This window comes from Haliotis cracherodii, unplaced genomic scaffold (assembly GCF_022045235.1).
Source record: "Haliotis cracherodii isolate W230 unplaced genomic scaffold, xgHalCrac1.p SCAF_5, whole genome shotgun sequence".
In the NCBI taxonomy this organism is placed as follows: domain Eukaryota; kingdom Metazoa; phylum Mollusca; class Gastropoda; order Lepetellida; family Haliotidae; genus Haliotis; species Haliotis cracherodii.
Genome location: NW_027266308.1, coordinates 9,508,342 through 9,522,034, shown reverse-complemented (window position 1 = coordinate 9,522,034; position 13,693 = coordinate 9,508,342). Strand labels below are relative to the sequence as shown.

Sequence of the window (13,693 nt, the reverse complement as noted above, 5' to 3'; positions counted from 1 at the left end):
CAAACACTGTTGTGTCGAAGTTGAAGGGACCTACGTAAATACTTCGAGATATGCGAGGTTCGGCACAACCGAAAATGATGACTAAAGAAGGAATACGTAGGGACCAAGCTTCTACAGCAGGGATCTGGAGCAGGGATGTGGGGAGGCGGAGGTGAGGGGGTGAGGGGGGGAAGTGGGGATGGGGAACCATGGATGGGAAGTAGGAATGAGAAGGGGGGATGAAGGAAGCAGTAAATGGTAAAAAAAGCTTTTACTTTGACACAACTGTACGTTTGACATCAAAGTTCGACACAACAATGTTTGACTGTATTTCAAAGTGGCTTGTTAATAACACTGTTTTGTTTTGTTTATTTGTTTGTTGTTTAATGCCGCACTCAGCGATATTCCAGCTTTTTGATGGTGATCTGTAAATTATTGAGTCTGGACCAGACAATCCAGTGATTGACATCATGAGCATTGATCCATACAGTTGGGATACAATGACATGTATCAACCAAGTCAGTGAAACCTGACCACCCGATCCCGTTAGTCGCCTTTTACAGCTAGCATGGGATGCAGAGGACATATTCTACCCGGGATCTTCACAGGTCTCATGACACTGTACATTTAAACAGTACTGAAATCTGACAATTGTTATCCACATCTGTCAATAGTCTGTTTCAGTGTACATATCCCATGAGGCCTCACCTGACATCGAAGCATCAGTTTGGCAAGGTCAACCCGTCTATCTGCCTGGAGTGATGTGTGACCTGTGGTTTCCATGGCAGCAGCAAACCAGTTTCTTTCCTCTTCAGTCTGGGAAATAGAGGTCAGATGACATAACTGTAAGTTCTAAAGTGAGGCTTTCTTCTTTCAATAAGCTTGTTTCCCATTATAGCAGAGACAGGGGTAGCAAGGATGCGAGAAAAGAGGGGATGAGGGTAAAGAGGGGATGGGGGTAAGTGGAGATGGGGTGGGTGGGGTAAGTGGAGATTGGGGGGGTGGGGGAAGTAAAGATTGGGAAGATTGGCAGATGGGGTAAGTGGAGATTGGGAGATGGGGCAAGTGGAGATTGGGGGATGGGGGAAGTGGAGATTGGGGAGATGGGGGAAGTGGAGATTGGGAGATGGGGGAAGTGGAGATTGGGAGATGGGGGAAGTGGAGATTGGGAGATGGGGGAAGTGGAGATTGGGAGATGGGGGAAGTGGAGATTGGGAGACGGGGGAAGTGGAGATTGGGGGACGGGGGAAGTGGAGATTGGGGGGATGAGGGAAGTGGAGATTGGGAGATGGGGGAAGTGGAGATTGGGGGGATGGGGGAAGTGGAGATTGGGGAGATGGGGGAAGTGGAGATTGGGGGACGGGGGAAGTGGAGATTGGGGAATGGGGGAAGTGGAGATTGGGAGATGGGGGAAGTGGAGATTGGGGGATGGGGGAAGTGGAGATTGGGGAGATGGGGGAAGTGGAGATTGGGAGATGGGGGAAGTGGAGATTGGGAGATGGGGGAAGTGGAGATTGGGGGATGGGGGAAGTGGAGATTGGGGGGATGGGGGAAGTGGAGATTGGGGAGATGGGGGAAGTGGAGATTGGGGGGATGGGGGAAGTGGAGATGGGGGAAGTGGAGATTGGGGGACGGGGGAAGTGGAGATTGGGGGGATGAGGAAAGCAGCAAATGGTAAAATATGACTTTGAAATAATGATCGAACACATCTGTTAATAATGAATTCTTCTGTCCATTTTGAATGCCTCTGTTTTAGGCAAGCCCTATTACTCTTTGACATGTATTTTACAATCACAAGATCTCAATCGAACTGAACAAGTCAATCCAGCTCATATATTATGTCAGCCTTTAATAAATCAAGTCTGGATTCGACAATCCAGTGATTAATAATATAAGCAATAATTACGCTATCTGGGCCTACATTTCATATCGTTACACGGCCCGTGCCTCATATTCCATAAGCTATTCTAAGAGTTCCAATGTCAAAAAATGAAAGGTCATTCTAAAGAGTTATTCCGAAATGATACCCATCTTTACCTGTAGATGTGAAAATTCGGCAGCAACATGGCTGCAGTAGGTGTGTTCCAGTTGAGTGATGAGGTCTGACACAGTTATCTGCCCCTGACTGCCATTGTATATTCCATCAAGACTGGCCACAGTCTGGTTGGGGTTTAGCCCAAACTTGCTCAGGCTGAGTTCTGGGGGATCTCTGGAAACATGGATGTTTCTGTTAATGTCTTAGGCAATAGTATTTCCAAAGGAATAAACACTATTCTGGAACTATATAGTAGTGAAATGGGGAGTCGTTGTTACCACACAGCTACTACAGGAATGTACCTCAGGTAGGCCTCAAGTAAATGTGTTCACAACGTAAAGATGTTTATACAAATATGTACCTCTTTTGTCACGTGTTAGCATTTCTATCATTCTGAAGGCTGATGTGAGGAAATGTTAGGGTTAGCCATCTCAACTCTTATCATAAATGTTTCCTCAGAAAATCCAAAATAATCCAATAATTTTGCCATGTTTAAGAACAGAAGGAGTATCATGTGACCTAGTGTACAAGTCTGTTCTAGAGGTTCATATCTGTATTGGAGTTTTCCACTGGGTACATCTTTACAGTGTCTGTGCCAACAGCAACCAATCAACTTTAGTTGTATTACTACATGTATTCCTACCCAGAGTTCCTTGCGACCAGCCTCATACCTCTGTCACATCGTCACATCGTCACATCGTCACATCTTACACAGTCCATTCGTGTGTTTTTCATCTGTTTCATTTAAGACGAGTCTACACATAACACATAACATTCATCGAGAAAAGATCCTAATAAATGCGTATAGATTCTCCACGTGCTGTCATCGAAGCGATACGGTCACTTTGACGTGTAGGGTGTATTGTCTTGCACCTCACTCTCGCAGTTGTAGTTGTATGTCTATGTAATTTTGCAAAACAACATGTAAAGCGCACCAAAAGGCTTGCATCAGGCCTGTCTGTTCTTATGTATTGGAGTAAACACGCTCACGAGGTTTTTGGTAGACAGAGCATGCCCTGGGGAGAGGGAAAAACCAAGGGGCCGAAGTCCCCACGGTTTTTCCGGACCCCCAGTGCATGCTCTGTCTACCATAACCGAGGGAAAATGTTTTTCCATACTTATGAACTGAAAAAAGAAACTTAAAACAACATTTATCAACATTTCGAACATACTTTCCATGAACCTTAGGAAACGCGCGTAAAATATCTGTTGCTGGCGTACGGATCATGGAAAGGACATTCTAAAAACCAGTGAGGCTTATCAACACCTCTGTAGCCTCGTGGTACACTCACTGGGCTAGATATGAAGGTTGCGAGTTCGATCCTCGGGAATATGAAGAAAATATTTGTCATTTGATTTTACATTTCATTACATGTTACAATCTGAACGGAAGTTATATTAATAAAATCCCTGGGATATTATAGCAAATATGACTTGAATATCCTATAAAATCACTGGGATATTATATAAAATCCCAGGGACATTACAACGTCCCTGTTTATGAGATTTAACCCGACTGGAAAGTAAAACCTCACAATAGGTTTTAATGCCTACAGAAAGAAGTCTCTTACTTAATAGGGATCCCAATGAATAGGTTTATAATTTACAATAAGTGCGTTTGTTTACAAACAAGAGAAAAGTCGGGTCACGTGACATGCCGATGTCCACGGTGTGGTCACTAGAGCAGAACATTCTGTCGCAGAATAAGGCAAGCAGAGCGGAGAAAGTTCGGGGATTATCAGCGCTTGTTTACAAACAAAGCTTGAGAATGGTTGACATTCTGTCCCTTAAATTTAAGATGGCAGACTAACCGAAAAGCATGTTCCCTGTACAATAACTACAGTTGAAATGAAATAGAAATTCAAATTGACAAACAAACGAAACCAGTTAGCCAGGAAAGTATATATAGCATCGCAACAGTCCTCACTTGTTTGTAAACATAACGGTCAGTAGGTTGCGACTTCAACTCCATGCATGGTTGTAGGCTGCCTAGCACAGTGAGGAGCTGTGACTGGTGATGATGATAGTGCAGAAAGCTCTGCGAACGGGATATCGCTGTGAGGAGCTTGGGGTGTCAATAGTCAAGGGAGGTAACTGATGATATTTATGATCTGAAGTGAGCGAGTATGGTTTAATGCCGCTTTTAGCAATATTCCAGCAATATCACGGCCGGGGACACCAGAAATGGGCTTCACACATTGTACCCATGTCGGGAATCGAACCCGGGTTTTCGTCGTGACGAGCAAACGCTTTAACAACTAGGCTACCCGACCACCCCTTATGATCTGAAAATTGTACAACTATTGCAATAGAAAAGGTACATCTTATGGTCACCCCTAATAGCACACAGTACATATATCTTATATCTTTTTTAGCCATCTTTACCAGAAATATCATTTTTCTGAATGTGCCACTTGCCAACCACCATTTTGTTTTAAGACCAGCCAAAGTCAAATGAAGTCACATTTGCAACCGCATTAATTGTAACTTAGGGGCTAGCAGTGAGATGGTAGAACAAGTAGATTCACTACTGGTATATTTGTACCATAAATGTCTGCATAATAATAATCATAATCATAACAAGTGGTTGTGTGCTGGTCTACAATAATTCAAGATCCTCACCCAATCTGTGTAATCCCCAGGGGGTCTAGTCTCGCCTTTTTGTGCCCGAACTGTCTGTACGCCTCCACAAGACGGAACACATTGGCGTTCTCGGTCCGGTTCTGCAGCTGGTCCACAGTGGCTGAGGAGCGAAAATCACAAGTTGAAGTGGAACATTGTTCACCAGAAATAAGAACCAGAAATGGTTCACCAAAAATGACTATTTCAGTTTAATTTCATAACAAGTTAGGCCACACTTTATTTTTTTAGTTGCTTTACGGATCCGCTGGCTAAATTGGTAGAAACTGAATTTTTTTCAAGAATTTACCTTTTTTTATCCCACCATATTGCATCCAAAAAATCTTTTCTAAACAAGGACCCACTCAATATATCAATCATTGGAGGCAATATATAGTTTGTTGTTCCTGAAATTGATAGGACAGCAGTTATCCTGCTCGATTCGTCAGGTTTGACTTGCTTAAAGCAACAGATGTTGCAGGTTCTCCTCCCACAATTGGGGGCACGGGTGTCGTCTAAGGCGCCACGATTCGCTGTGCAGAGTTGCGTCCCTTGGGCATGCCAGAAACCTATGATTGTGGGTTTGAATCCCTGTTCGCCCAAATTATGATTCTAGATTTGTCAGCACCATACCCGTGCTCGTGGGTTTCACCGAAGTGGTAAACGTCTGAGACCTGCATCACTTCGGGCTTTCCTCCCACATTAAGCTGACACGCCGTGATATAATTGGAATGCTGTTAAAAGCGGCGTTAAACCCAACTCACTCACTCACCTCCCACAATAAATCATTTATATTGTTTATACCAGCCAGCCTGTAGTGGAGCAGTAAACTAAAATACAAAAATGGATTTGAATTTTTGTTTCCCTGCCCCTAAAAAATCTGTAAAGCATGAGAAAAATGCACATCATAATTGTTACACATAAGTAGTACCGGTATGTCAAATGGTTCAACAGCTGGAGAGACAACAGCATCAGCACTAACGATCAGTGGATGAGTGGATGGTGTTTGAGTGGGTGGTGTTTGAGTGAGTTGGTGAGTTTAGTTTAACATGAATTTGAACAGTGTCACATGAAAATCTAAAGTGAGAAAGTTCAGATATATCCCTAGAGATTTAATGTTAAAACAGAGTGGAAAGATACATTTCGTGGTTTATGCTGACAGCCTGAAATGTTTATGTTTATGTATATTTTTCTAGAATTTAATTGCCCATAATTAAGGGTGCATATTACACACGAGTGAGTAATGTACGCGAATTAATACGTCTTGTGAACATTGGTCAATCGGAAGGGGTGCTAATTGGGATTGTTCACTAGCCAATATATTAGCAAATACCGCAGTGGGCGCTTATTAGAGCGGGGCGCTTATTACGTCGAATACGGTGTAAGCTTTAATTGTAACATTACAACTATAACACAAGGAATAAGATTGTTCTGGCCCAAATTATTCCATTTTATTCAGTACAATATATCATTTATTATATGTCTATAGTCATGAAATAGTTGATCTGTACTGTTGATTCTGTAGCTATTATTTCATAAATTAACTTTTTTAGACTTGATTAATTAAGTTAGCTAATGTGATAATAAACATAACGGAACTGTGATATGGAATATGGTACTGATATTTTTGTATCTAATCATATGGTGAATCCTTCTCTTGTAAAACATGTAATTAGATATTTAGGTTTATCGACCATCTGCCTTATATCACAGGTAATCGTTACTGTGACAACAGGTAAATCTGACAATCACACGTTGAATATTTCACTTGGGGGTGTGGTCGGATACAATCATCTGATTGGTCAAAATTGGGTGTTGACCCCCTAACCAATTTCCCTACAATAGCAACCATTTTTAACGTATTTACCCAATAACAAGTTTCTCATAACCCACAATTTTCATCTACGTAACCATCAACAACATGGCGTTAACGAACGAACACATATCTCAGCGCACTGTAGTTTAAACAATCACTGCCACATCGGAGTGTCAAGGACATCCCATGTCGGTCATTCGGAAAAAACAACCTACGTGCAAAATCGTTGCTTTCTTGTGATTGTCTTGCCTTGAATCCGAAAACTCCCGATCTTGCATGGTACAACAGTGCTTGGAAGAGGCAGGTGGCATCCTTTCGTCGGTGGAGAGTTCTTGGAATCTTCAACATTCTGAAAGAAAAATTCACACTTTTACACCGACATCATATCACGCGGGCAGCCCATTCGGGTGAAACCTGACAGATCTTCCGTAGATCTGCTTGGCGCTCGGGTTCTGTTTCTCGCTCCGTTACCGTATGTCGAAGTCAGCGTTAGACTCCCTTGGTAATTCTTTCAAAAGAAGGATCGTGACTGCATTATGTAACAACGGTGAATAAAATACATTTGTTCAAAACTTTCGATCTAGGTATTCATTATATATATGTTGTTTATTTTTATATATAGATCTAGCGGGCGAATCTGTGAAGTACGCTATATATATAGTACTCAACATATATTGCATAATTGTTATACGACATTGTTTCCGATATGAAATGAAAACGTGTTAAACCCTACCTGAGCCTGACTGTAGTGTGACTCTATCTTTAATGCACAAATATTATTATCACAGAGCAAGGTTTTTCCCTTTTCAGCGAGGCACAGGTTCTGCCGCAATTTACTATGCAGAGTTGCGTCCCTTAATCGCGTCACCACCCGCTCCAACTCATAACCTTGTTACGTGAAGATATTCATGGTTTTATTCACTGTTATTGGTTTGGCATAGGTGTTTTGTTTGTTTGTAAATTATACTATGATGTAAGAAATACTTTTATTACGCGTTGCATCCATAGTTTAGAAAACTAACACTATCTGATACACGTCAGGTCGTGGAAAGGCATTTAGGGAGTGAGTGAGTGAGTTGGGTTTAACGCCGCTTTTAACGGTATTCCAGTTATATCACGGCGTGTCAGCTAAATGTGGGAGGAAAGCCCCAAGTGATGCAGGTCTCAGACGTTTACCACTTCGGTGAAACCCACGAACACGGGTATGGTGCTGACAAACCTAGAAACATAATTGGGGCGAACCGGGATTCGAACCCACAATCATAGGTTTCTGGCGTGCCCAAGGGACGCAACTCTGCACAGCGAATTGCGGCGCCTTAGACGACTGGGCCAACCGTGCCCCCAAAAGTGATTAAGCTTGACCACCCAATTCTTTTGTCACATCATTTGACAAGTGTAATGATGTGCCCCCGAAAGGCATTTAGAAGTCATACACATGATTATCTAGCCGGCTTCCATTTGTCCATTGCTATTTCTATTCCTTTACCTATCAATGGAGACTATCATCTAGTCTCTGAAATGAACACATTTTACAGAAAAAAGGTTGTTAAATTATAGTTCTAAAATATAATAAAAAGGAGCCCAGGGACTTTCTTCATTATCATACTGCAGTAATCTAGACTTGCCAAACATTATAGACTTGCATGGGCTGTATTGGATATATTTGTTGTAGGGTCTGTATGGCAGACTACTATCAGTGCTAATTATTCCCAGCCTCCCGTTGGCCCATTGTCCATTGCCAGTTACCAACCAGTGACAGTTTAAGTCTTGGCTTCCTGTTGTCCATAACTATCAGCTCTAGTTACTGTAAAGTGTTGGCTTCCATTGTCTATAGCTAATCACCTATCAGCGCCAATTATCTGTTGGCTTCCCTTGTTAAGTTTCCACCTATTTGTTATCTCATTACTTTTGTTATTCTTACATGTACAGAAATATGCTCTCTGCCTCATAGCATTCATTCACCTGATGGAGTAAGCATATACTCCGAAATGTTGTGTTCCTCATAATAAAGAAGTTGATATCCATAAATTCTCCACCCTAATACACGTCATTCGTAACAAAAATGAAAACGTCCAAACAAATCTATGCTATTGTCTTAAAGGTGTAAATAAACTCAGAAACCCTGTACTGTAAATTGTAAATACGTTTATGTGCGCTTCGAACGTTTCTGTTAATGTAATAGGTATAAGGGGCCGGTGGTCTTTACGTTCAAATAAAACTGTCTGTACGCTACCCAGCATCCCCACGAAGTGAGATGAGAGAGTGAGTGAGTGAGTTTTGTCTATCTCCGCTAAGAACAGTATTTCAATTACATCACGGCATGTCAGCTTGATGTGGGGGGAATCCCGAAGTGATGCAGGTTTTAGACGTCTACCACGTCGGTGAAACCCACAAGCACGGTATGGTGCTGAAAGACCTAAAAACAGATTTTGGCGATTCGGGATTCGAACACTAATGAAGACAACTCTGCTCAGCGAGTACGGACGTCTTACAAGACGGGGCAACTCGTGACTCCTTGAAGGGAGACCAAGGCTGGTCATCTCAATGAACTCATGATAATTTACCTTAACTCGATCTCTGCCAGAAGATCTGCGGTGAGGTGAGGTGAAATGGGTTTAACGTCGCGTCCAAGATTATTGCACTTATATAGCGACGTGCATGCACGTGTGTTAGGTTACACTAGTCCGGCTGATGCCGATTTATAGTACTAGCCCACTGAGATATCATGTCACAGTTTAACATGAATACCCCACCCAGACAAAGTATACTGACCAGTCCTTGTTTTAGCCCCTTAATGCCAAGCGCCAGACAGGGTAACAACAAGTACCATCTTTTAAAGTCTTTTCGTATGACGCAGCCGGGGATCGAATCAGGGACTTTACCCTCTACCGAACGCTCCACTAGACCACGGAGGCTGTCCCTGAAGATCTGAGGGCAACTACATAGAAGGCCGCACCAGGCGAATCGAACAAACTTTGACCGCCCAGTCTAAATGAAGGCTATGTGGGTTCCTGAGTCAATCTGATGTCAGCTTTCTAAAATTTCGATTAGGAAATTTTGATTGTAACAGAGCACAACCCCAGCACCATCTTTAGTACGCCCTTTTGGTGTGTATATGTCATGGTGTTGAGAAACAAAAGGGTCTATACAATATCCTCAGTATATATATCGTTCGATGTTATGCTGTGGTGACTGGGACAATGATGTTATTCTGCGGTGACTGTGGGACAATGATGTTATTCTATGATGACTGTGGGACAATGATGTTATTCTATGGTGACTGTGGGACAATGATGTTATCCTTTGGTTGACCGTGGGACAATGATGTTATTCTTTGGCCGACTGTGGGACAATGATGTTATTCTGTGTCTGACTGTGGGACAACGATGTTATTCTGTGTCTGACTGGGACAATGACGCTAATCTGTGGTTGATTGTGGGACAATGATGTTTTTCTAGGCTGACTGTGGGATATTGGTGTTATTCTTGGCTGACTGTGGGACAATGATGTAATTCTGTTGTTGACTGTGGGACAATGATGTAATTCTAGGCTGACTGTGGGACAATGATGTAATTCTTGGCCGACTGTGGGATAATGATGTTATTCTAGACTGACTGTGGGACAATGATGTTATTCTAGGCTGACTGTGGGACAATGATGTTATTCTGTGTCTGACTGTGAGACAATGATGTTATTCCGTGGTTGACTGTGGGACAATGATGTTATTCCGCGGTGGCCTGTGGGACAATGATGTTATTCTGTGTCCGACTCTTGGACACTAATGTTATTCTGTGGCTGACTGTGGGACAATTATGTAATTCTGTGTCCGACTCTTGGACACTAATGTTATTCTGTGGCTGACTGTGGGACAATGATGTTATTCTGTGTCCGACTATTGGACACTAATGTTATTCTGTGGCTGACTGTGGGACAATGATGTTATTCTGTGTCCGACTCTTGGACACTAATGTTATTCTGTGTCTGATTGTTGGACAACGATGTTAATCTGTGTCTGACTGTGAGACCATGACGCTAATCTGTGTCTGATTGTGGGACAATGAGGTTTTTCTAGGCTGACTGTGGGATATTGGTGTTATTCTTGGCTGACTGTGGGACAATGATGTAATTCTGTGGGTGACTGTGGGACAATTATGTAATTCTTGGCCGACTGTGGGATAATGATGTTATTCTTGGCTGACTGTGGAACAATGATGCTATTCTTGGCTGACTGTGGGACAATGATGCTATTCTTGGCTGACTGTGGGACAATGATGTTATTCTAGGCTGACTGTGGGACAATGATGTTATTCTAGGCTGACTGTGGGACAATGATGTTATTCTAGACTGACTGTGGGACAATGATGTTATTCTAGGCTGACTGTGGGACAATGATGTTATTCTGGTTGATCGCGGGACAATGATGTTATTGTGTGGCTGATTGTGGAACAATGATGATACTCTGTGCTTGATTGTGGGTCAATGATGTTATTCTAGGCTGACTGTGGGACAATGATGTTATTCTAGGCCGACTGTGGGACAATGATGTTATTCTGGTTGATTGTCGGACAATGATGTTATTGTGTGGCTGATTCTGGAACAATGATGTTACTCTGTGCTTGATTGTGGGTCAATGATGTTATTTTAGGCTGACTGTGGGACAATGATGTTATTCTAGGCTGACTGTTGGACAATGATGTTATTCTAGGCTGACTGTGGGACAATGATGTTATTCTGGTTGATTGTGGGACAATGATGTTATTGTGTGGCTGATTGTGGAACAATGATGTTACTCTGGGCTTGATTGTGGGACAATGATGTTATTCTAGGCTGACTGTGGGACAATGATGTTATTCTTGGCTGATTGTGGGACAATGATGTTATTCTAGGCTGACTGTTGGACAATGATGTTATTCTTGGCTGACTGTGGGACAATGAAGTAATCCTCTTGACTGTGGGACAATGATGTAATCCTCTTGACTGTGGGACAATGATGTAATCCTCTTGACTGTGGGACAATGACGCTATATTCTGTGGATAAGGGAGCAGTTCAAATTTCTATGTCTGATAAAATCTGTATTCCTTATCTTTTGTAATATTACATTGTTTAGATACATTCTGAGATTATAAAAAAAAACCAGCATGGCACCAAAAAGTGTTTTTGAATTCGCACAATCTTTCCCATAATTTATCTTGAATTTATCAAAAAAGTTGATAATGCCTGATGAACAACTTTCAGACCTGTTTGCCCTCCACATTTACCCCCAAACGCAAGGAATTATGATGTTTATCAGACATCAAACATTTGAACTCCTCCTTTTTCTACATCTCTGTAATAACTTTCCAGAATAAAAAACAAATAATCAAGAAGAATATCCCTGTTTTATTGATACACATGTGTATTTCGACAAGTTAAACACTCCACCTAACACCACTGATACATTCTGATGCTGAAGGTAAAACATTGAACATCTGCTTCTCCCAATCCCACACTGAAGTGACAAATTCCCAAATGGACCCCATCCACCCATTACAACATCCGCCCATGTGGTTAAAATACAGATAAAATATATAGCTACCTGCATATAGTAGTTTACAGAGTAAATATTAATATTTCATATGGTAGAAAAAGTGAGTGAGTTTGGTTTTAGGAAGCCTTAAGCAATATCATTGAGGGGAACACCAGGCATGGGCTTCACAAATATCCATGTTGGGAATCAAACCTGTGTCTTCGGTCTGATGAGCAAACACTTAACCACTAGGCTAACCACTGCCCTATAAAGGTAGAAATAAGCCAAAGGGAAAACATCAAACTCCAATGAAAATGAGCCATTCAGAATGTTTATGATATAAAGTAAGGGCTGAGTTCTTGTACACTAGACAGGATTATGAGGTAATGATGTAATCTGGTTAAATTCATAACCAATAATGCCATATATTCCTGTGTATAATGCTCAATTTCCCCCAACCACCCCAAAAATACAGCTGAGGGGGTTATATATTAAACATGCAGGCAATGAATTAATTCCAAAGTAAATAGCTCCGAAAACTGTACTAAAGTCCTGTTATTAGACTAAAAAAATAATAGTCTTGGTTCTCAGTCATCATCATAAAGTTCACCACACTTTTCGTTTTTTATTTCCATTTAAAAAAAAAAAAAAAAATCCTTAAATTTTCCAAGACCAACGGTAGTCAAATACTGTATTCCAGTATTTTACTCATCACAAAAATACATTTCTGTAGGGATCCCTTTCCCAGACTGATTGTACACAGCTGTTTGTTTGGTTACATCTTAGTTTGAACAACAACAAAAACAGACAAAAAACAAAGAAACCATCTGCACTATACATGTATTATCAAAATGCTGAGAATCAATTCTTTTATTTTTTATGCCTTAAACACTGCAATAAAGTGTTCAATTTGTGGCTTCATGTTTATAATCTATAGCTACTTCCATAATTTTATTCATAATTTCATTTAATATTGTGTACATTAATTTTCGGTAGAGTCTTGTTGACCAAGTTTGCTATCTCCTGTTTGTTCACCTGATGTGACCTCAGTAGTTTTTGACAGCTTATTATATACCAAATAGTATCAAAGTTTTCTCCAAACCTCTTCCCACCAATGGGGTGTGTGGCTTCAACTCAAGCGTGTACTATACACAAGACAATAGGGTAATGATGTGTCGGGGCAGCCCTAATCCAGTCACTGTCCTGGCAATAATGATTAAAATCAGATCTTAGTTCTCACTAAACAAAGATCAGACCACATCCCATTACGGGTCACGTCAGAGCGACCTTTCATCCAACCAGTCAGAGCGTTGCTTACCAGATCATGAAAGTGACAGTCGGAATGTGATTTCTAATCATGCAACCGTCGAAAAGGACGACCCTGGATATTCCGAACGACAATTACAACATGCATGGCTGTTCCGTCAAAAGCATCATCTATCTGGCTTTAATGGGATAAACATTTGAAAGGAAAAGACTTTGCATTGTATGTGGGAAGTACTGCCATACAATCTTGGCCATATATAAGACATTCCAGATTGTTCCTTGTACAGTTTTCATTATTTTAACCGTGAACTTTGTCAACATATTTTTCGAGTGTAGTTGCCAGTTTGAAATCTTTTGCCATAAAGCTCGAGAACGCTCCTTTTTGATTGGCTAATGTCGACTTCTTGTTAGTCATTTCATCGGTCGGTCAAAGTATGCGAAAGGTCGTTCTGACGTGACCCATAATGGGAT

The 13,693-nt window shown here is 41.4% G+C and overlaps 1 protein-coding gene across 1 annotated transcript in view; it reads right to left on the bottom strand.

Annotated features, from left to right (window-relative positions):
• The window catches only part of LOC139442413 (2-oxoadipate dehydrogenase complex component E1-like), a 34,758-nt gene extending 27,915 nt beyond the window's left edge, over positions 1 to 6,843 (bottom strand). The window contains exons 1-4 of the mRNA XM_071223225.1: positions 6,665 to 6,843; positions 4,637 to 4,757; positions 2,017 to 2,188; positions 688 to 795 (exon numbers count right to left, since the gene is read on the bottom strand). Of these exons, the coding sequence (XP_071079326.1) occupies positions 688 to 795; positions 2,017 to 2,188; positions 4,637 to 4,757; positions 6,665 to 6,797 (534 nt within the window). The 5' untranslated portion in view covers positions 6,798 to 6,843. The remainder of the gene's footprint in view (positions 1 to 687; positions 796 to 2,016; positions 2,189 to 4,636; positions 4,758 to 6,664) is intronic.
• Between the last annotated feature and the right edge of the window lie 6,850 nt (positions 6,844 to 13,693).